Source organism: Bufo bufo, chromosome 8 (assembly GCF_905171765.1).
Source record: "Bufo bufo chromosome 8, aBufBuf1.1, whole genome shotgun sequence".
NCBI classification, from domain to species: domain Eukaryota; kingdom Metazoa; phylum Chordata; class Amphibia; order Anura; family Bufonidae; genus Bufo; species Bufo bufo.
This window is the reverse complement of record NC_053396.1, coordinates 96,812,099-96,835,942: the sequence shown is the minus strand read 5'-3', so window position 1 is coordinate 96,835,942 and position 23,844 is coordinate 96,812,099. Positions and strand designations below refer to the sequence as shown.

The 23,844-nt window shown below is 45.2% G+C and overlaps 1 protein-coding gene across 4 annotated transcripts in view; it reads left to right on the top strand.

Annotated features, from left to right (window-relative positions):
- MED12 (mediator complex subunit 12) overlaps positions 1-23,844 on the top strand; it is a 96,656-nt gene that overhangs the window by 45,542 nt on the left and 27,270 nt on the right. For all 4 annotated transcript variants that reach the window (XM_040442341.1, XM_040442342.1, XM_040442340.1 and 1 more), the window contains exons 23-30: positions 4,227-4,347; positions 14,954-15,055; positions 15,133-15,246; positions 16,268-16,431; positions 16,795-16,974; positions 20,784-20,855; positions 23,256-23,407; positions 23,499-23,660. In XM_040442341.1, the coding sequence (XP_040298275.1) occupies positions 4,227-4,347; positions 14,954-15,055; positions 15,133-15,246; positions 16,268-16,431; positions 16,795-16,974; positions 20,784-20,855; positions 23,256-23,407; positions 23,499-23,660 (1,067 nt within the window). The remainder of the gene's footprint in view (positions 1-4,226; positions 4,348-14,953; positions 15,056-15,132; positions 15,247-16,267; positions 16,432-16,794; positions 16,975-20,783; positions 20,856-23,255; positions 23,408-23,498; positions 23,661-23,844) is intronic.

Genomic DNA, 23,844 nt, shown 5'->3' with positions numbered 1-23,844 from the left:
CTCAGCAGGGAGTGTGTCAAAATTCCATTCACTCTAATAGAATCTCTGTTAGGGTGTATAGGATCCCAGGTTCTAGCCCCCTAATGGGGCTAATAGTTATTAAATAAAAAGTTAGCAAAAAAGTACTAAAACATTAAAATATTAAATCACCCCACTTTCCCAATTTTACATCTAAAAATATATAAACAATAAAAAAATAAACTATTGGGTAGGGATCGACCGATTATCGGTTTGGCCGATATTGAGGATTTTGAACGTTATCGGTATCGGCATCTATTTTGCCGATATACCGATAACGTATTGGGAACACAGAACGCGCTGCTCTCAGCGCGTTCTGTGTTCCCTCCGCAGCACAGGGGAGAAGGAAGCAGTGTCTCCTCCCCCTGTGATGCTGCTGCCGCTGCCTCCAATGACAGGACGGAAGACAAGAGGAGGGGAGGGGCTGTGGCCGCTGCGCCACCAATGAAGATGAGTCTTTCATTAATTCAAATACAGGAGGCGGGAGCTGGCTGCAGAATCACATAGCCGGCTCCCGACCTCTATGAACGGCAGCTGCGGTCCGCGGTAGTTAACCTCTTAGGTGCCGCGGATCGCAGCTACCGCTCATAGAGGTCGGGAGCCGGCTATGTGATTCTGCAGCCAGCTCCCGCCTCCTGTATGTGACAGAGAGGTATCTTCATTGGTGGCACAGTGCGCCCCCCCCCCCCCCCCTCAAGCCCCCTAGTATTAATCATTGGTGGCGCAGTGCGCCCCCCCCCCTCAAGCCCCCTAGTATTAGTCATTGGTGGCGCAGTGCGCCCCCCACCCCCATCCCATTAGTAAAAACATTGGTGGCGCAGTGCGCCCCCCCCCCCCCCCCCAATTCTAATCATTGGTGGCAGTGGCCACAGGATCCCCTCTCCCCTGCTCCTCCGATCGGAGCCCCAGCAGTGTAAGCCTGGGGCTCCGATCGGTTACCATGGCAGCCAGGACGCTATTGAAGCCCTGGCTGCCATAGTCAGCTCCATGCTGCTGTGTGCACAGAGCACAGGGCAGCAGGGAGAGTGCGAGATCCTATTCACTCTGATAGAGATCTATCAGGGTGAATGGGACAAGGGTTCTAGTCCCTAAGGGGGCTAAAAGTTAGTAAAATAAAAAAACACAAAAATATTAAGTATAAATGAAAAAGATTTACAAAAAAAATAAAATAATACACGTTAACAATAAACATAAATTTTCAGCAGATTTGTGTAGGAAATTTTTTTTTTTCCTCAAAAATAAAAATACCCAGAATATCGGTATAAATTATCGGCTATCGGCCTGAAAGTTGACAAATTATCGGTATCGGCCCTAAAAAATCAATATCGGTCGATCCCTAATATTGGGTATTGCTGCATCCAAAAATGTCTGAACTATTCAGATATTCTACATTTTCTGTGGGGTGAACTCCGTAACAGAAGAAAATGAAAAACACCCGATTCGCCATATATTTTTTTTTTTGTCACCTTGTCTCTGCCAATATTAGTGATCAAAAGTAGGGATTGACTGATTATCGGTTTTACCGATATTATCGGCTGATATCTGATGTGTTACATATCGCTCACTAGGCAGGGCAGCGTCTAAGGGTGCACTCAGACGCATATCAGCTGTTCAGACTCTGCGGACATTCCACTCTATGGCTCAATACAAGTAGCATAGGGATAGACGCACATAGGACTAGGTCTGCACATGTGAGTCCCTGCCATTTGTGTAGCGGTATTTTAGCCTGGTTGCTATAGACTACACCTATATCAGTGCTACAATATACTGAGTGTTAGCCTGAATAATAGCCTGTTGCTTGCTATCACAGTGGTGGATGGTCAATTACCAATCCTTCTCCACATCTCTGATCTTCTGTATGCCTGATTTTATATCAATTCTCTATACCCCCTTTGTTCTATTGATTCTAAAGAAATCTTTATTATTTTCACTTTTAACGTTCTTTCAGGCTGAGACGCAAAAGTCACCTTGTCACCCCAAAAATTTTTTAATTACAGTGATCAAAAGTAGGGATCGACCGAATATCGGTTTTACCAATATTATCGGCCGATATTCAGGATTTTGAAAGTTATTGGTATCGGCATCTATTTTGCCGATATGCCGATAACGAATTGGGATCAAAGATCGCGCTGCTCTCAGCGCGATCAGTGTTCCCCCAGCAGCACAGGGGAGAAGGAAGCAGTGTCTTCCTCCCCCCTGTGCTGCCGCTGCTGCCAGTGAGAGGAGAGAGGACAAGAGGAGGGGAGGGGAGGGGAGGGGCTGTGGTCACTGCGCCGCTAATGATGTTAACTAACTCATTCATTCAAATTCAACAGGAGGCGGGAGCTGGCTGCAGAATCGCATGGCTTCATCCGACCTCTATAACAAGTAGCTGCGATCTGCGGTAGTTAACCCCTCAGGTGCCACACCTGAGGGGTTATCTGCCGTGGATCGCAGCTACCGCTCATGGAGGTCGGGTGCTGCTATATGATTCTGCAGCCAGCACCTGCCTCCTATATATGAATTAATGAGAGAGTTATCTTCATTGGTGGCGCAGTGTGCCCCCCCCCCAACCCCAGTATTAAAGACATTGGTGGCGCAGTGCGCCACCCAGTATTAGTCACTGGTGGCAGTGGCCACAGGGTCCCCTCTCCCCTCCTCATTGGTGGTGCAGTGGCAGCTTCTGATCGAAGCCCCAGCCGTGTAAGCCTGGGGCTCCGATCGGTTACCATGGCAGCCAGGATGCTACTAAAGCCCTGGCTACCATGGTCAGCTCCCTGCTGTTGTGTGCACAAAGCACAGGGCAGCAGGGAGAGTGTGAAGTCCTATTCACCCTGATAGAGCTCTATCAGGGTGAATAGGACAAGGGCTCTAAGCCCCTAAGGGGGCTAAAAGTTAGTAAAAAAAAAAAAAGGAAAAAAAAAGTTAAAAAACAAACACCAAAATATTAAGTATAAATGAAAAATAGATATACAAAAAAAGGCTACACGTTGACAATAAACATGTTTTTCAGCAGATTTGTGTAGGATTTTTGTTTTTTCAAAAATAAAAATGCACAGAATATCGGTATAAATTATCGGCTATCGGCCTGAAAGTTCACAGAGTATCGGTATTGGCTCTAAAAAATTAATCTGTCGATCCCTAATCAAAAGTAGTACATATCACAAAAATGATGCCATTAAAAATTACAGTTTGTTATGCAAAAAACAAGCCCTCATCCAGCTCTCTAGACTGAAATATAAAAAAGTTATGGCAGTGCAAAGAAAATTAAGAATTTTTTTCCCCCCAAAGGTTTTTTTTTTTTTTTTTTTTAAGTAATTAAACAAAAACGATACAAGTTTGGTATCACAGTAATCTCATGGAGCTGCAGAATAAGGACAAATTCAGTCAAAAATTGCCACCTGTATAATCGCCCACTCTGCATAGGTAGCTTTACCACTCCCACCGGAACCACAGAAAAAGTTCAATAGGCAAACATGGGATCACTTTTAACCTCTTGGTACAGCATACGATAGAATGAGCTTCTTAAATCATACTCCCGAAACACAGGTAGTTCACCTTCATATTTCTTTTATTGAGTATTGCCAAATTGCAAAATGTTGAATAAACTTATACACCATGAGGGACCCCTCCGCATGATGCCTGAGTAAGGGGGTGTGTTTCCTGGAACTTCGCATGTAGAGGAGGAGGATGGAGTGATGTGTCCCTCATGGTGTATACGTTTATTGAACATTTAGCAGTTTGGCAATACTCGGTAAAAGAAATATGAAGGTGAACTACCTGTGGTTTAGGAGTATGAATTAGGAAGCTCGTTGTATCGTATACTATACTAAGAGGTTAAAAGTGATCCCATTTTTGCTCATTGAACTTTTTCTGCAGAATTAAGGATGTCAACTCATTTTTGGTGCACATTGAACGCTGTGATGTCAAATCCCCCAAAACCGTGGTGGAATTGTTTTTATATTTTTTTTTTTTTTCTATTTTACCCCTAGAAACCATTTTTACAAGACATGGTAAATTAAATGGCAGCATTTAAAAATGCATCTTGTCCTGCAAAAGTTATGGCAAGTGGAATGTAAGGGGTAAAAATGCAAAAATGAAGATAGGCCCAGTCTTTAAGGGGGTTTAAAGTGAACAAAATTAAGTGATAACCATGATTTAAAATTACCTTCCTATACAACGCAAGAGTTCAACATTTCCTTTTAATGTCTCCTTTCCAATGATTGTAGGTCAGTGATTTGTCTTTCCATGATTCGCTTGCGACATTTGTTGCAATTCTTGTCGCTCGCCAGTGTTTTCCACTTGAGGATCTCATCCGTTGTGCGGCCATCCCATCCCTTCTTACAGCAGGTGAGTCAAGATTTGTAGTTCTTGTCATTATGGGCCTCATTTATAGAGGTTAGTCCAGGAAATAATGGAGTTGCCTAGAATGTAGAAATCAGATACAGCGGTCCTCAACACCAACAGGATTTATTAGGGGCTGTTCACATCACGTTTGGAACTGCATGTCCGAGGTATATATTGCGAGAACTCCCACGTACCCTCACCGGAAAGCTACCACGTATCCCACTGTGTCTGCTTACAGTGTGATACATCTTCTATGCAACGCCTCCCATACAGCACTCGTACACATTACAGAGGCTGCAGATGAGGGATGTGAGGGACAAGGTCAGGAATGCAGACAGGACAAACTACACACATACCTGGAAGACAGCACTCCATAGTTTACTACCTATGAGGCTTGCCTTTTTAACGCTTTCCTGATCAAACCCTGGCTACTGTTTGGCCAGGGAATGGCGGGTTTCATAAGTAATAAACTGTGGAGTGCTGTCTTGTCTGCATTCCTGACCTCACCTGTCTCACATTTTTTTTTCTCTCTCCCTGGCTGTGACGCTCTCCGCTGTGATTGGACAGCTCACAGCCATGGAGAAGGAGACGCCTATTGAAAAACAGGGCCGTCTCCTCCTCCCTGTACCGATGGTATTCGTTGGCATATCAGGAGGGCACAGCAGATCCCTGCTCTATGCCCTACATAACCTGCTAATTATTTCATAATGTCTGGACCCATGAAAGGTTTTCTTTAAAGACATTTGGCCCCTGTACACTCTGAAATACACCTTAAAAAATATGCAGTCGGGATTATAAAACATATGCAATACAAATAGTAAAAGAATTTGCGAATAAATGTGACGCTGGGCCCTCGTGGTCACACTACTGTTGACTCAATATCACTGATGAAGTACCGCTAAGCAGCTATACAGTCCAATTCAGTGTGTAAGGAAGAACTCTCATACAGCAGTCTATCATGAACCATTTACATCAGTATTTCTAACGTAACTACTTGGTTACTAGAGAGCCATTAGTTTTGACAATACATAAGCGATACCTTGGGTTCCCCTATCTTCTGTGCACTCGTAACCAGGTGTCCATATACCCTTTACTAAGCCACTCCAATTATCAATATTGGCATTATACTTTTGTTTATGCAAATTATACATTATTTTAAAATGGACTTATTTATGCACATACTTTCAATTTTTTTTTTGCCTTTTAAAAAAAATATTTTTATTGACGTGTTCTATGGTTTTCTCCCGATTACTGCAGTTTTTCAACATGTTAATTGATGGGAATACTCAATTAATGCAATGGCATACCCTAGTGATATTCCCTTACAGAATTATTGGTGGAGATTTAAACTCTGGAAGCCCTAGCAGTTTCTAGAACATAGGTATGTTTATGGCTGTAAAGTAACTTAGACTGGAACAGAAAAATATGAGGCCAGCTGTTAGAAGAGGACCTTTCACTGGTCCTGACATTACCATATAAATAGCTGACAGGGTAGGGCATATTGATGAGATGTCATTTATTATTTATTATTATTTTTTTTACTGAGGGCCGCTCCGTTCCCCCGCTGTGCTCCCCGTATTGGTTTCCCGCCTGGTATTTAAATCCATACCATCTGTACAGGGAGGTGGGACGGGCGTGTTTCTCACAGGGCTTCTCCTTCTCCCTGGCTGTGAGCTGCCCAATTGCAGCGGAGAGCGTCACAGCCAGGGAAGAAAGAAAACTCTCATTCTCCCTGGCTGTGACGCTCTCCGCTGCGGTCCTCTTTAAATGGGTTTTCTTGTTTGCATCAATGTCCTTTAAAATAATAATTTATGATGGTCGCTGTAATTTCTTAATGTATTTCTTTTACCTTTATTGTTCCTCAGTACCCCAGACTAAAAAAATAAACACGAGCCATTGGCTCCTGAACTGAAAAATGTAGGAGCCAAATTACATTTTTAGTCGCCAAATTGAAAATATATATAATTTATAATTTAAAAGAAAAACTTGGAGAAAATGAGAGACAGGTCACAGTAATGAGCCATCATTACATATTAGGGGTGTCACGATACCAAAATTTTGATTTGGTTTCTCAAAAAACACCATTCCCATTTTATGGAACGTCCGCCCCATAATAGAACAGTCCTATCCTTCTTTTTGGGGGGACGAGGTTACACGGGTATTATATATTTTTTCTTTTACGACGTTTAATATTTTAATAGTTTGGACAAAACCACTCGCGGTAAGGCCACACTCATGACCTTGTGCAATCCGAGAAACAGTCAGCGTGTCGGCCACACCTCCCAGACTGATAGTGGCTCCTCTGACACACACTCACTGCGTCATAGTGATGTATGATGCAGCGAGTTCCTATCTTACCATGGGTCTGTTGTACTGTACTCGCATGATAATTTGAGTACAGTGCCATAGACCCACGGTCAGATAGGATCTCACTGCATCACATAGCTATAATGCAGTGAGTTCGGGTCAGCGGAGCCACCGTCAGTTGCGGTATAGATAAGCATACTATACACACAGCTCTGCAGCACACACATTATACACACACACACACACACACACACACACACACACTGCATGCACAGCTGACATATATACGTATACATGTGTACAGCTTTACTTCATACACAGCTCTCACACTCTTCTATATCTAATTAAGAAAATCACAATTCTGTACACAATTTATATAGTTTCTTGGTAGGACTCCTCCCACTCATGAAATCATCAAAGGTCCTTAAGCTGCAGTTAGAGCTTTCATCTCCTTCCCTGCAGCCCAGCGACCTTTCTCACAGTCCTCCTCATGATCGCTATGCCTCCTTTCGTGTCTGTCCTGATCACACAGACCAGTGTCCGACAGTAAGAGAGAAGTTTGCAGACACACACCACTCTCGCTGATCCAGCCAATCTCAATACGTGCTCTCTGCCGGATCATTAAGTAAGTAGTCGGAGAGGTCTGGCACTGCTGGACTGTAAGATGAAGGCACTTTTTAGCAAGATTTTATTTTTATTTTTTAGCAAAAAATAAAAAGTGCGTCTTGTAGTCCAAAAAAATATGGTCAATTTTTCTGTCGACAAATACAAATACATATTGTTCTGTCAAAATTGTAACGACCCAAATGTAAGATTTTTTTTTCTGCACATTAAAAAACTTTTTTTTTAGATATTATTTTTTTTTTATTGCCCCCCCCCCCCCCCACCCCCATAAAAAAAAAAAAGGATTAAAATGAAAGTGGTACGCAAAAAAAAATGGTTCCCATGGGCTGCTCATTTTGTAAAAATTTCCAGAATTTATTTTCTCCTTACCTCACTGCTGTTCTGACTGTATCGGGGTCCTGATGTGCTCCACTTTCTTCTCCTGTCTGGACACAGCAGGAAATGGCTTGGATTGCCACTGTGCTGTACTGATCATTGGCTGAGGTGGGTGATTACTGCAGCCAGTCATTAGCGGACTGGCATGCACAGCTATTTCCTGCTGTGTTGAGGCAGGAGCAGAAAGTGGAGCACAGTAGGGACCCAGCAGCATCGGAGCAGCAGTGGCGTGGGTCTGTGAGGGCAGTATAAGTGTTATATATATTTTTTTTTTATAGCATGTGCAGCCCATGAGAGCACGTTTTTGTGTATACACCTTTATCAAAAACATGAAGGTGCAGAAGTTCTTTTCAGAGCACTTTGCCCCTTTTACTCTCATAGATCCATAGAAAGCATATGGGATCTGTACTCCATGTTTGAAAAGCAGAGCAGGGCTGATCAAAGCTGAAGTTTCAGAGTGCTCTGAGCAGTACTTCTGCACCATCATGTTTTCAAAGGTTTAGTTACTTGTTAAATTATGTGGTCCAAAAGAGTACCAAAGTACCAATAAAAACTTCAAGCTGTCATATATTTATGTTGCTGTAAAGTAAGCGGGTTAGATTTCCATGTAGCAGCCACAAACTGCACCCCAATCACGACATATCCTCGGGACCACTGCGGCCCACACAGATATTGCATCACGACTGCTGCAGGGAAAGCCAGCCTTAAACCTTATTCACACATGATTGTGAGACAAACCTAGCATTGGAGCCTCCACAGAGGTAAGATATAAGGGAAAGATCTGCATCTATCCCGTGTTGTGAGCCGCTCCTGTTTCTCGCTCGCATCATTGGGGGACACAGGACCGTGGGTATAGCTGCTGCTGCCACTAGATGGCGACACTAGGCTGAAAAGTGTTAGCTCCTCCTCTTCTAGCTATACCCCCTCCAGCCTGGAGAGAGCATATCAGTTTTTAGCTTAGTCTCGTAGGAGGGCAGCTTCCTTTTTGTTATTTTTTTTTTTTCTTTTTTGTTTTATCTTTTTCCCTTTTTAGGTAGGGGGAAACAGAAGCGCCTAGCCCCTCTGTCTACCCCGTGAGCTAGACCGGTGTCTGATTCCCTCACCGCTCGACCTCCCCCCAAGAAGCAAAAGTGGACCAGGGCAGCCCAGCTCCCCTGCTTTCCGCCAGCCAAAGGGTCACCTGGATCTGGCGAGACCCCCCCCCCCCCCCCCCCTCCCCCGCCATTCCAGTCTCCTGCCACTTCTGGTGCCAGCTGCTGAAGAGGTGACCCTGCTGGTACTCTGAGGAGGGGTGAAGAGTAGAGGATGAAGATGGGGTGAGTAGTCGGGATTGGGTGAGTATTCTCCGCATTCCCCCCCACCTCTCTCTTGGCCACCTGGTTAGGGTAGACGGCTTCTACTTGTTAATTCTGGGGTAGGGACACTGGGATACCATGTCTGTTTCCCCTGTTACCTTTCGCTTTAGGCCCCGGCTTCATTTCGGGCCTACCCGGATTTCGGCCTCCGGGCCGCGTGCCACAAATTTTGGCCTCCAGCTTCTGGGAAGTGTAGGCCGCAATGGGCGCCTCCCACAGTGACACAAGGGGGCGGGGCTAAGCTTCCCGCCACGGCTCAGAGGACCCAGCAGGACCGCAGCTATCCGAGTGGACTCTGCTTCAGCCGGCAGCACGATTCTTCAGGGACCACTGGGCCTGGGGTCCCCTGCATGCTGGTAGGACAGTCCCTTCCCTCTCCAGCCTTGAGAACAGTAGTGGGCTGCCATGTTCTACCCACTAGTGACCCCTGCATTCCAACATCTGCACTTATTATGCATGTGTGAAATGCAAAATTAAGTTCCCTCGCGGCCAGCCGGACTCCGTCTGCCCCCCCCCCCCCCCCCCCCCCCCCCAGAGCCTACACAGCCGCATGACTGCCCTGACCGGGTGGAACTGGACTGGGCCCGTGACTCTCATGGGTGGATTGGTTGATAAATCTCCACCGGTGCAGTCCGTGCCCTCTTCTGGAAAGTGCCTTAGGGGCAGACCTTCGCACAAACTGCCCAGAGCAGGACGTCATTCCTCCTCTGACGCCTCAGCATCTCCTCCCCCACATGGGTCACGCTCGAACGCATCCTCCCTCCCAGGGGAAGTTCTGTCCGATGGGGAGATTGGTGACTCAGATTCGGATATGGATCCGGAACAATTTTTCAAGGTTGCTTCCATGGTGGACAGCTTAGTTTCTGCCTCTGTCTCGGAGTGGGCACTCCAGTTAAACCAAGACTTGGCGGCGGACCTCCCGCTAACTGAGCTCCAGTCCTTGGCTCTGCAGATACCACAGGGGGAAAAATACCTCAGTGAGGGTTTTTTGGACACAGGTGCACTTCTTGCCCGCTCATCTGCTCTCGCGGTAACCTTGAGGCGCGACTCTGGCTTAAGGTTTGGGCAGCGGACTCTTCGTCAAAGCGTTCCCTTACCAGCCTTCCTTTTGCCGACTCCCGTTTATTTGGGGCCCGGCTAAATGGAATTATCGCCGAGGCTACGGCGGTAAAAGTACCCACCTCCCACAGGGCAAATCCAGGAGCACGTTTCATGCTAAGCAGACAAGTGCCCGGGCCCATTCGTTTTGACGCTTCTCTGGTGCGTGTCCGGCAGCAGGTGCCCCTCCCAGATCCTCCGCGCAGGACCAGCGGAAGAAGCCATTCTTCAGGCCTCAACCAGCCTGGCGCCTGCGGGCACAGCCTTCCCGTCCCTCGACCGGCAAGCAGTCCTCCGCATGAAGACGCGCCTCCACCCTTTCAGGTGGGGGGTCGCCTACTCCTTTTTCAGGAAGTGTGGGCGCTCAAAATGGTATCCTCTGGTTAAAAGATCGAGTTTGCGTCCCATCCTCCACACGTTTCTTTCTCTCCCAACCACCCAGGGATCCAGGTCAGGCTGTCGCCTTTTTCCAGGCAATTCAATTCCTCCTTGCACGGAGGGGGATCTCCTCGGATGGAGCAATTCTCTGGGTTTTATTTAAACCTGTTTGTCGTCCCCAATAAAGAAGGGTCAGTTCGCCCGGTTCTGGACCTCAAGTTGCTTAACCAGTTCCTCCAGGTTTAGCATTTCAGAATAGAATCCCTTCTCTCCGTGATTGCTTCACTGGACCGAGGTAAATTTCTCTCTTCTTTTGAGCCCAACCTTGGAGTCGGGTTAATCTTTTCTCCCGATCTCATGGACGGTCATCACCAACGTCGCCATTCTCCAAGGTTGTGGTGGTGCCTTCCTGTCCCGACCAGTCCAAGGTGTATGGTCTCAGTCGGAGTCCAAACTGCCCATCAACATACTGGAACTCCGGGCCATTCATCTGTCCCTTCTACATTGGGCCCCTCTCCTGAAGGGTCGGTCGATCCGGGTGCAGTCAGACAGCGCCACGGCAGTGGCTTATATCAATCATCAAGGAGGAAACGGCAGTCAAGCAGTGATGGTGGAGTCAGCCAAGATCCTGCGCTGGGTGGAGACGCATGTGCCAGGTCTTTAGGTGGAGTAATTGCACTCTCACCGGGTACAGGACTCTCCATATGCATTATCCCCGTCCATAAGCGATGTAATTTATCTGCCATTGGACTCAGTTCCTGCCAAATGCATCACCCCTTTCCTTAGGTGCTGTGCTTGCACTTCCTCGGGATACAGTTCCTGCCGTATGCATTTTTTCCCCCTTTGTGGCGGAGTGGTTGCACTACCACTGAGGCAGTGCTCGACGTAGGAATTGCCAAACTTCATTGGTGGGGTACTTCCAATACCATTGGATACGGTTCTGACTGTCGCGCTACCCCCTTCCTTAAGCGGAGTATTGCACTACCACTGGAGGTTATTTCTTCAGTCACATTGACATCTCCATGCTTACTGTTAAATTACCCTTTCGTTAGTGATCGCTAACTGGGGGATAACTAAGCTTCTTGGGATGCTGCAAATCAACTACGCCATGGCTCTAGATGCCTTAGCTTCTTTGGTGCCCTGTACTCTTCACCTAGTGGTATATGGGTGTCGCCAGTGGATACCATGGCTATTTCCCCGTTGTATCCTCTTTTCTTACCGATGCTGGTTTGGAGCATGAATATGTCACCCTCTGTCCTCTCAGGGGGTTACCCGGCAACACTTAAGTGTCCTAGAGACCCACATCTCCATGGGCCTCCACCGTTCCAGTCGGTCATGGTATTTGTCCTCAACAATATGGAGTGCGTATGCCATTGCACATAATATTGTGATTCTGCTCCAGCGAGTCGAGGGTTGCACTGACTCTGTATTCTCTAGCTCCACTCCCCCTAATCTGGGAAAATGGTTATGCTGGCACTCTGGTTTAGCTACTACAGTGTGTTCTCCTCAGCAGGTGCAGCTTTTACGCTGGTGCTAGGGGTCGTAGTTGTTGCAGTTGGGCGTCCTTCCCCTCAGGTAGGGGTTCTTCCCTGACGTTAGCTTTGGCGGTTGCTCTTGTTCGGCGCCCTTGCCTGGTGGAGTGTTTTAGGTTAGCTCTACTTAACTGGGGCGGTATGGTTCTATGACTTCTACTGCAAGTCCTCAGGCCTCCCCCTCAGTTTTGCCTGACGGGGCATGCTGTGGCTACTACGGTACGAGGGGTCTTTGCGTTGTCACGACATACTATCGTTCCTCCTCCACAGCTCCTACGTCAGTGGCAGATTCTTCTAGCGCCGCATTCGGTGGCCTCTGCCGTTTGTCCCTCTCCTCAGCTGGAATATGGTGCTAGCCATAGACTTGTGGCTCCCCTTGCATGGTTTCCTCCTTAGTGGTGGTGCCAAACTCCTCCTATCATCCTGTGGCTTCTTCTGTATAGTGCCAGTCTCAGATGGGGAATGGGCTTTTTTCTCCTTCCATCCTTTTTCCTTCTCTGGCTCAGGGTTCAAGGCAACCCCGCAAGCCTTGGTGGCTCCTACGTTACTATTTTCCCCTCATCTGCATTGGCACAGGATATTGGTTCTGGTCCCGGCTGGTGGGCTGCGACGCCTACCACATCCCTCTTTCTACAGGTAAATTCTTCCCATTGGTCCTTGGTGTGCTACCTGTATCTACAATTAACTCTCTTACGACATGAGTAATGACTGTCATGTCAATCCGATGGTGGTCATACTTTTTCACTGCCTATTCTGTGGGTAGACTACGAGACTCACCACGCCAGGCAGAGCGGGGGTGCTGTCACGCCTTACCACCGCTGAAAGACGTTTTTAGTTCCTGGAACGGAGCACCTTTTTTATTTCTTCGTACTCCTCCAGCTGAATGTTGCTTGTCTCTCCCTTCTGTCTACCTGGCCAGTAGCCAGGCCTGCCACTGCTCTGGAATCCCATCACTATTTTTTTTTCCCCTATGTGACCAGTTTTTTTTCTCAGGTACGGGTGGGACGTTGGACGTAGTCATCGCACTCCATCCGGCAGGAGTCTCACTCATCTTGGTCTGGTCGAAATTTCCGTCAAGCAGTGTTGCCACACTGTCAATATATGGTCGCTGATGAAGCTCCTCACTACCAGTGATTCTTACATCGGTTTTACTTCTACCTATCTCAAATGTATTTGTTCTTTGGCCTGCGGTTGGGCGTGCCTGATTCAGGCGTTTTTCTCTGTGGTTTGTCAACCAGCTTCTCAGTCTGCCCGCAAGCCTCTACGGCTCTGGGGGCATCGGCCTGCCAATTTACCGTTTCCGTGGAGCGTCTCTCTTTAGCAGAGGTGGATCCTGTGGCCTGGGATTTTGGTTCTGCTTCCAGGGTTAGGGCCAGGTACCCAGTATTTATTATTGTTGGTGGTGATGTTTGGTTGCCAGTCGGGTGTTTAGCGGGTTCACTTCCGCCTGCGTTTGTTGCGTTTTCTTTTACTTTGAACATGTTTCTACTGCTCCTACTGCTTGAGCACAAACTGACATGCTCTCTCCAGGCTGGAGGAAATATAGCCGGCAGGGGAGGAGCTAAGTCTTTTCAGCTACCTAGTGGCAGCAGAAAGCTATACCCACAGTCCTGTGTCCCCCAATGAACCACGTGAGAGAGAGATTTTACAGGTGAGTTCACAAAAATCTTGTCTTTCCGGTAAGGAACCCTTCCTTATTCTGCACCAAGACAAGGCAGTGCTCCGACCTATACCTTCTTTTCAGCCAAAGGTAGTCTCTGCCTTCCATGTCAATGAGGACATCATTCTTCCGTCAATCTGCCCCTCTCCTTCGCATCCTACGGAGCGTGCTCTCCATCAGCTGGATGTGGTTAGAGCTCTCAGGATTTACTTATCTGTCTCGAGAACTTTCCGCCGTATGGACTCTGTTCAGTTTTCCGGAAGGTTCGCGCAAAGGTTTGGCGGCCTCCAAGATGATGATTGCCAGGTGGATCTGTTTGGCAATTGCTGTGGCATTCTGCTCCCGGGGCAAGGTGCCGCTCCTCGGTATCGCGGTCCACTCGACCAGGGCAGTGGGCGCGTCTTGGGCTCGCTTCCACCAAGCTTCAGCTTCACAGCTGTTCAAGGCAGCGACGTGGACATCCTTGCACATGTTCACCAAGTTTTACCAGGTGCATACTTTTGCATCAGCGGTGTCTTGAGCTTCCGCGATGCAGTTTCCATAGGGGTGTGTTCTTCCCGCCCCGTGGTGATGGCAGTTGGTTTGCTGGTAGGGTCCTCAGTTCTTGTTCGGTCCTACTGACATTGGTTGGGTTATGGTTCCTTTCATGTATGTTTTTCTCCTACTCCTACTGCTACTGCTTGGGCACAAACTGATATGCTCTCTCCAGGCTGGAGGGGGTATAGTCTGCAGAGGAGGAGCTAACACTTTTCAGCCTAGTGTCACCTCCTAGTGGCAGCAGCAGCTTTACCCACCGTCCTGTGTTCCCCCAATGAACTAAGCGAGAAAAATATTTTACAGGTGAGTTCACAAAAATCTTGTTTTTTGACTCGCAATCGCTGAAGTAACACTGATGTGTGAATGAGGCATTATGGGTTCATCAGCGCTTAAAGGATTAGCACTGTCCGTATGTGATTAATTGTAAAAAAACATTAAATAGAATTCTCGCGCAGTTCTGCAGGAACTCTGCCTGTGGACACTTGTGATTGTGCTTTGAGTGGGGCGTGTAAAGAGCAGCAGATTGAGAAATTGATGAAAGGTGTTGTGTGTGATTACACATCCCCTTAATTACTTTACCTTTGGTTGTACTTTCTTGATATGGCTCACACTGTTCACTGTTCATGAAATATTGGCCCTCCGTTTATTTCATGAGCATACTGGATAAAGATGTGTTTTCTTTCCACTGCATCTGTCGTCCATTCTGTTTGCTAATGTAACATCTGATCTCGTTTCCTTTGCAGCATGTAGTGAACAGGATTCTGAATCTGGAGCCCGTCTCACTTGCCGTATTTTGCTTCATCTGTTTAGAACTCCTCAGCTGAATCCATATGAACCAGACAGCAGTAAGTTTAGAGTTTTAAATGGTTATTTAGTTCAGGAGTTAGTACACGCGAAAATATGACTTTATTTCTTATTTCAGATAAAGCAACATTTGGAATTCGTTCTTCTTGTGACCGCCATCTTCTAGCTGCATCTCAGAATCGCATAGTACCGGGAGCCCTTTTTGCTGTGCTAAAGGCAATATTTATGCTGGGTGGGTTGTCTCTCTTTTTTCACTTTTGGGTAGTGTTATTGTGATGTTAGCATGTACATTACAATTATAGTACGCGCATACTATAGTGAGCTAACTGAACCTTTTCCTGTTTCTTGCAAATTGTAGTATGTTGTAGTAGGTCTTGAAAAGTGGGGATGGTAGTAACTCTGAATTAATTTCTAAGGATTATATATTATTCACATTATAGGTTGGGTTAACACGTGGGTGTTGTCTTTTCATGCAGCTCTTGATCATAAGGCCTCATGCACACGTGGTTTTGGTCCGCATCCGATCCTCATTTTTTTTGGGGATTGGATGCAGACCCATTCATTTCAATGGGGCCACAAAAGAATCGGACAGAACACCGTGTGATGTCCGCATCAACATGTCCATTCTGCGGCCCCGCAAAAACATGTCCTATTTTTGTCTGTTTTGCGGACAAGAATAGGCAGCTCCAAAAGGGCAGGACATGTAGATCTGCCAGCATCCATGTTTTGTGGATCCAAAAATGCCTCTCCATGTGCATGAGGCCTAATACTATCATTATTTGAAAATATTGCATCCTTTGAAGTAAGTGTGAATTTGGACAGTTCAAGATTCTTGAAGTATTTTTCCCAATTTAGGCTTAAAGCGGATCTGTAACTACAAAATACAGTGCCTTCCGCAGGCAGCATGTTATAGAACAGGAGGAGCTGAGCAGATTCCTTCCTGATAATTGCCTGTTCAGTCAGTATTGTAAATCTGCATTAAAGGGGTTGTCTGCTTTTTTTATATTGATTCCCTATCCTCAGGATAGGTCATCAATATCAGATTGGCGAGGGTCCGACTCCCAAGTTGCAGTTTTTCCTGAACTCAGAGATGATCAGTGATGAACAGCGCTCATGTGCAGAGGCCCATTGAAGTGAATGGGTCCATATTCAGTCTGGGTGCGGTCTGTTCACAACACCCCTCGCAGCAGTTTGGAGAACTCTCTGGTGTGAGAGGCCTGTCAATGAAGCTTACTGAATGTTGTGTTTTGCAGGTGATGCAGAGCTGCAAGGTTCTGGCTTTTCATTACCTGCAGCTACTGAAGATATTACTGATGAAGATTTGACATCGAACCGGGCAGGTGTGCGGTCTGTATCTATAGAGACCGCAAGTTTGGATGTGTATGCCAAATATGTTTTACGCAGCATCTGCCAACAGGTGAATGATTGTTAGCATAGCATATACAGCAAATGTACTGTATGTTAGAAATAAAGCCAATAGCCCTTGTGTTTTATCAAAGTAGTTCTCTAGGTTTTTGATTTATGCAGTGTATTTTTAAGGCTTGTTCACATCTCCATTTGTGGAGTCGGTGGGCTGCGGATCTCATCGCGTGCAACGGTTTTCTTCCTGCCGAAACCCTGCACTTTTGCCAGAAATCGTCCAGATCACTGCCTTACCATATTGCAGTCAATCCGGCGGTGAAGTAGAGGATCCAGCAGGCCGCTCTGTGCCTCAAACGGATATGTGAACGAAAATTTACTTATCCTTGGAGTTTTCAACATCGCTTCCTCCATTTTCCAGGAATGGGTGGGAGAGAGGTGTGTTCGCTCCCTGTGTGAAGACTCGATTGACCTGCAGGACCCTGTTCTCAGCAGTGCTCAGGCACAACGTCTGATGCAGCTGATATGTTATCCACACAGACTAGGTGATGCAGAGCAAGGGGACAATCCTCAAAGACAGCGCATCAAACATATCTTACAGGTAAGGTCAGATATTAAGAAGATACAAGCAAAAAATGAAGAATAGTTCCATGGCAGGTTAGAAATTGAAAGCATACAGCAAATTGATTGCTTTCCAAAATGCCATTTCAAGTAATTTTTTTTTCTAACGTGTACGTGATTTTCATGCAGGAGCATTTGACATCTTATTGCAGTCATTAGGTTTCCATTTAGGTTGGTATGTCACATTGTAGTCCAGACATGAAGCACTGAAAAATATGGAACCTGATGGAGCATCTTGCAGCCTTTTCTTTTTATATGGGCTGCACATAAATATAAAAAAAAAAATATATTTTTTTAAGCTGCATGCAGCAGCATGGATGAAAAATACACCTGTGTGCTCTTCAGGCCTCATGCACACGGCCGTTGTTTGGGTCCGCATCCGAGCCGCCGTTTTGGCGGCTCGGATGCGGACCCATTCACTTCAATGGGGCCGCAAAACATGCGGACAGCACTCTGTGTGCTGTCTGCATCCGTTGCTCTGTTCCGTGGCCCCGCAAAAAAATATAATCTGTCCTGTTCTTGTCTGCGCTTTGCGGACAAGAATAGGCATTTATATTGAAGGCTGTCCATGCCGTTCCGCAGTTTGCGGAAACGCGCATGGACGCCATCCGTGTTTTGCGGATCCGCGAATTGTGTACCGCAAAATACACCACGGTCGTGTGCATGAGGCCTTACACGGTGAGGCTTTGGTTCTGCTGTGACCCTGAGAAATGTAGTATTTCAGGTGAAATGGTCGTTTAAGTCCTTTCCTCTTGCAAATCATGGTTAGTCACTAAAATTATTTGAGAACAGTTGCATCTAATGTCTGGTCGTTTTTACTAAAGTAATCACGGCATTGGGTGAGAAACACTAGAGAGGGAACCGTAATCCCATCACAGATATAAAATGCTGGGTAAAGAACAAAGGCCTTTAGTCAGCAAAAGGGCTGTCAAAAAAGGTTAGTTAATAGGGCAAAATGGCAGTCTCTCAACCACTTCTCATGAGATCAGTCATGTCCGCATTTAACAGGGGTTCACTGGAAATAGTTCCTGTTACTAGTGTCAGGATCTGTACTTGTAAATGGGGTCGGTGATGACGTCACAGGCTCCAATCGTTAAAAAGTCCAAATCGCTATTTATTTTGTGCAAAACATTATAACAGCACGGGGTCACTTTGAAAAAAACAAAACACCTGCCTGTCTGGGCGCTGACTGTACAGAAGATGACCTCACCTAGGTCCTTCAATAGAAACGGGGTCAGGCTGTACACAGGGCACGCTGCTTCCAGCCTTTTTAGGCTTATATTTATTCTCCCCTGGGTTTGCGTTGGGCTAGGCCTGGGGAAAGTATTGTACTGAGGTGAGGAGGGAATTTTCAGTCCCACAACCAACACCTACCTGCTATTCCTTAAAAATCCAGCCCATAAAACACTTTAAAGACAAGTGCCTCCGCAAACTACACTTTGCTGAAACAACCCAGCTTTCCTGGATTCATTTTACCTCATCCATCTGAGCATTTTGGGTGAGATATTTCCCCTGCAGTACTTTTCCAGACACCATGTTACACTAGATGAACCCAAGTCTAAGATTTAGGACAGTAATGCCCTATACATGATGTTCAGGAGAGCAGTTATACCCTTCCTTCAGACACTGAGCTTCAGTTTCAGCTTACTGTCTGTAGGAGGCTGGTTCCTGTATGGATTTTTCCTGTAAGGCAGGTTTTCCACCTCTTCTCTCTGTCCGCTCTGCAGGGTTGTAAGACCACTACACTCCGCCATTCTCAGATGATTTTCCAGGTTGCAGGGTTCTGATGCTCGGTTATGCTTTTCGTTGTCTCCTGTGTCCCCCAATGACACAAGTGAGAGGATTTTTGTGACTCACCTGTGCATTTCCAAAACACAAACCGCATGTGTTACTTGCATTTTTTTTTTTGGAGATTCTATCTTTACATTGAAAAGGGTGAAATCTGCACAAAAGAACCACTCAAAGAATTGACATGCTGCAGATTTCCTCATCTGCAGAGCAAGTCCACTTCCACACGGATGTAGAGCAAAGTGTACCTGATACTTATCTAGTCTGATTTAATATGCTGGTACTGTATTATGCAAGTATCTGCGCAGAAAAACGACATGTAATTCCCAATGTGTGCAGGTAGCTTCTCCCGGCTACTGCTTACCTACAAACTCATCAGGTATAGCTGGTGGGAGCAGTTAACCCTTTTTGCTTAGCGTCGATTCATAGTGGCAGCAGCTATACCCTCAGCAAAAAAAAGCATTTTACAGGAATCTATCTATCTATCTCCTCTTTAGTTGCAGATACCTACACTGGCATATGATGCCTATGTCTCGGACTCCTGTATCCTTAATCTGGTCTGTAATTTGATTTTGGAATTTAAAAAAATACCACAACTTTCACACAAGCGAGTTTTCCGCGTGGGTTTAATGCGTGACATGAACGCATAGCACCCAAACTGAATCCTGACCCATTCTTTTCAATGGGCCTGTGTACATGAGTTTTTTTTTGTTTTTTTTTCACGCATCAGTTCTGCATTGCGTGAAAAACGCAGCATGTTCTATATTCTGCGTTTTTCACGCAGCCCTGGCCCCATAGAAGTGAATGGGGCTTCAGTGAAAAACGCATTGCATCTCCATGCAGGTGTGGATCCAATGCATTTTTCACCGATGGTTGCTAAGAGATGTTGTTTGTAAACCTTCAGTTTGTTTTATCACGCGCGTGAAAAACGCATCAAAACGCATTGAAAAAACTGAATGCAATCGCCGAGAAAACTGACTAAACTTGCCTGCAAAATAGTGAGAGTTTCCCTGAACGCATCCGGACCTAATCCGTCACGCTCGTGTGAAAGAGGCCTCAGGTGTTCACTTAATTAGTATCTGCTTCAAGTTCCCAAGGATGTGCATGCTATAGTAGTCAGTGTTTCTGCTATGTGGTCCTTGGCGAGAGAGGTCCCCTTTCTAGTTTGTTATATCCTCTTTGCTACAGGATGGTGAGTACCTTTGCAGATCACCCTTCTCTAGTTATCTAGAGGAACTGCATCGGGGAGGCTGGGGAAAACTAGCCCAAGAGTCATAGAAAGGGACAAACACTTCCATCATTGGTGGTAAAATGTGCTACAATAATCGTGGGCCCACTTTGCTCTTTGCTGTGAGGTTTCCTCTATTATATGTGCCATTGTAGCATCCTGCCATTTCAGTTCTATCCAGTAAGAGAAACGGGCAGCCCTCCAGTGAAAGATCCATTTATTCACTCAGTGCTTAAAAAAATGGATCTTTTAAAGGGGTTTCAGAGATTTTGATAGTAATGGTCTATCCTCAGGATAGGTGATCAATATCTGATCGGTGAGGATCGGCCTCCTGGCACCCCTGCCAATCAGATATGAGGAAGCTGTGGCCTCTTCCTAGGCCATGTGACGTCGCGCTCATTGGTCACATGCCCAGGCGCAGCTCGGACCAATTCCGAGTAATGCAGCTGAGCTGTAATACCAGGCACAGCTGCTATCAAATAGACGGCGCTCTGTCTGGTAGGCTTTGGCACTCACGGAAGCTCCTTCAAGCAGGTAATAGGTGGGAGTGCTGGAAGTCGGACCTCTTGAGGATCTTATATTGATAACCTATTTTGAGGATAAGCCATCAATATGAAAATCCTGGAGAACCCCTTTAACTAGAGAACTGCCTGTCTTTCTTGTTCTACCTTTGAAGTACTGGGGACAAGGCTCTGTCACTGCTTCTGTTTTGTCTCATCACAACTCTGCCTCACTCTGTAGCTTATTGATCTCCTATGATTTCTACCCAATAGAGCCTGGATCAGTGGACGATGCGTCAGTCAGCCCTGGAGCTGCAGCTGATGATCAAACAGACATCTAATAATGTAAGTGAAGCTGTGTACCAAAGTCTGGTTAAAAATTTGCATTTCTAGCACTTTAATGTAATGTACATCATTTAACTCATGTGAATGATGGTGGGGGAGCAGTAAAGATCTGAACAAGCATGGAAACACAAATCTAAGGCCTTTTTACTTTCATACGTTACCGGCGTTGTGTGAAACTAATGTGTACAATGCCTAGAATTCTTTGGAATTTTTTAAGGTTATTTCATTCTGACCTTATATACTTTATTCAGGGAATTTATAAAATGCCTAGTTATTCTGTAGGATGTTTATCATTCTTTTTCTTAACCCTTAGGCTACCAGCGCCGTACGTGTAAACATGACGCCCGCTCGCACGTGCAGCCGACGTCATTGCCGGCAGAGCTCTCCTGTTTCATACAGCAGAGGCCTGCGGCTAATAATGCCGATCGCGGTAATTAAATGCTTTTAGATGCTGTGATCAAGTGAGATCACGGCACCTAAATGCGCAAAAACCTTGCTTCCTACCTATGCCAACTGTATCCAATCTGTGCACAGGTAGTTGCGCTGAATACTGTAAGCTTACTGAGTAGGCTAACAGTATTCAAACTGCAATTATTATTTTGGCCACCAGATGGCAGGCCAGGATAAGAAATGAGCAAAATAAGCTAATAAATTCCTGATAAACCAAAATTAAAAATGAAAAAAAAAAAAAAAAATGAATAAGCTCCTATATGAGGCACATAATGATCACAATTTTTTTTACAAAAATGTTGAGTATATAAAAAATAAATATATTAAAGTTTAAATAACCCTCCTTTCCGTATAATTACAAAATAAATACCTAAATAACAATAAATATAAACATCATGGGTATCACTGCAACTGAAAATGCCCATACTGGGACATACAGTACCTATGACTCCTAAATTATGTCTCTTTGGCATTATAGATGAAGAAACATGTGATCATTATATTAAAATATTTTTGAGAGAGGCCTTATTTTTGGCCCGCAAAGCAGTGGCAATTAGATGGATGGGGGAGAGGGGCCCTACATTAAATCAATGGAAAACATTGGTGAATACTGTCATACCATATGAGAATATAGTATATAAGAACAGGGGTTGTACTTCCAAATTCACTAAAATATGGGGAAGATGGTGTTCTTCACCGCAATCAATGTTCTCTCATCAGGAGTTGTCTAATTCTCTGGCTACCACATCTCGGCGACTGTGATTTTGTCTAATAAGGCAATACAAACATTTGGTATAAACATTGTTTATTTGTAATGTGAACATGACATGACATAGTACAGCTTGTTTCTGTTTAGCTGTGCATACTATTCTGTGTGTACTTTTGTATACCTTGTGTACTTTATTCGTTCAATAAAACGAATAAACAAAAAAAGAAAATGCCTATACTATTAAAATAGAAAAAAATTATAATTCTAATACGGCGAAAGTCAAAACAGAAAAAAGGGTCAACATGGCCGATTTGCCATTTTTTCATTGCTTCTCTTACCCCCAAAAAGTTATAAAATGTGATAAAAAAAAGTCACGCATACTCCAAAATGGTATCAATTAAAAGTACAGATTTGTTCCGCAAAAAATGAGCCCCTAAACGGCTCAGTAGACATAAGTATAAAAAAATTATGGGGGTCAGAATATGGTGATATATAAATAAAAAACATTCTCAAAGTTTACATTTATTTTTACACTATTTAGACATAAAGAACCTATACATATGGGGTATCGTTGTAATCGTACTGACGCAGAGAATGAAGGGCATGGGTCAGTTTTGCCGTAAACAAAACGCAGTGGGAACAAAACCCGTAAGACGGTGGAGGGATTGCGTTTTTTTTTTCCAATTCCACCCCATTTGGAATTTTTTTACCGCTTCCCACAACATTTTATGCCATAATTAATGGTGGCATTAAAAAGTACAACTTGTCCCGTAAAAAAATAAGCCCTCATACAGCTATGTGACCGAAAAAATTAAAAAGTTACGGCTCGCGGAAAATGGGGAACAAAAATGAAAACGCTAAAATGAAAAAACCTCCGGTAGCCAAAGGGTTAAAGTATATATAATAAACAAGGGGGAATGGGTTAGTGTTGCTTGTATGGAATTGACACGCTGCCTAATGCATCAGGTAGACGCCCAGCGTGTTCAGGGATTTAAAATCTGGTGTGTGGGGGCACGTTATATCTGTTATAATATACATTTTTATTATTGAAGCCTAATACAAACATATGGGTATAGGTTAGTGCAATGGCAAATAAAATCTTCCTTTTTTTTTATTTTGTAATGTAGTTCACAGATGTAATTTGAATACTGTATATTCTAAGGGATTGCCAACATTTGACCTTTTTAGCAGTGCTGTACATCTAGTTATTGCTGAATTTAGTGTATTTCACCATTTTATAGGAAATGAATTCACTCCTGGAAAATATTGCTAAAGCTACAATTGAAGTGTTCCAGCAATCTGCAGAGACTTCCACCGCTGCCAACAATGCACCCCCTAGCAGTGCCCCAAGCAGCAATGCAGCTCCCACTGCTAAATCCAAGCCTGTGCTCAGGTACGTGCAGATGGGTGATATTTCTAACCTGCACTTGTCCTGGCAGGTTTAGTAACTGTTGGCTGCTGTCTTCTGCCTGCTCTCGTTTCAGTGCTTTGGAGAGGTCTGGTGTCTGGCTCGTAGCGCCCCTTATTGCCAAGCTGCCAACATCTGTGCAAGGTCATGTACTTAAAGCAGCTGGGGAGGAGCTGGAGAAAGGGCAGCATCTTGGATCATCTTCTCGTAAGGAGCGTGACCGACAAAAGCAGAAAAGGTCAGTGCAAATGAAAATGTTTGTGTGAAAAATGGAATAATACAGCATGAAGCTGGCAGCAAACCAAGATCTCCCCCACAATAGTTACAGTATATGTATTTAGGTAGACAATTTAATTTCAGTTTTATTTCACTGGTGTCCACAGTAGATTTTTCCCAATTGTGGATGCTAAGGATAGCTGTTT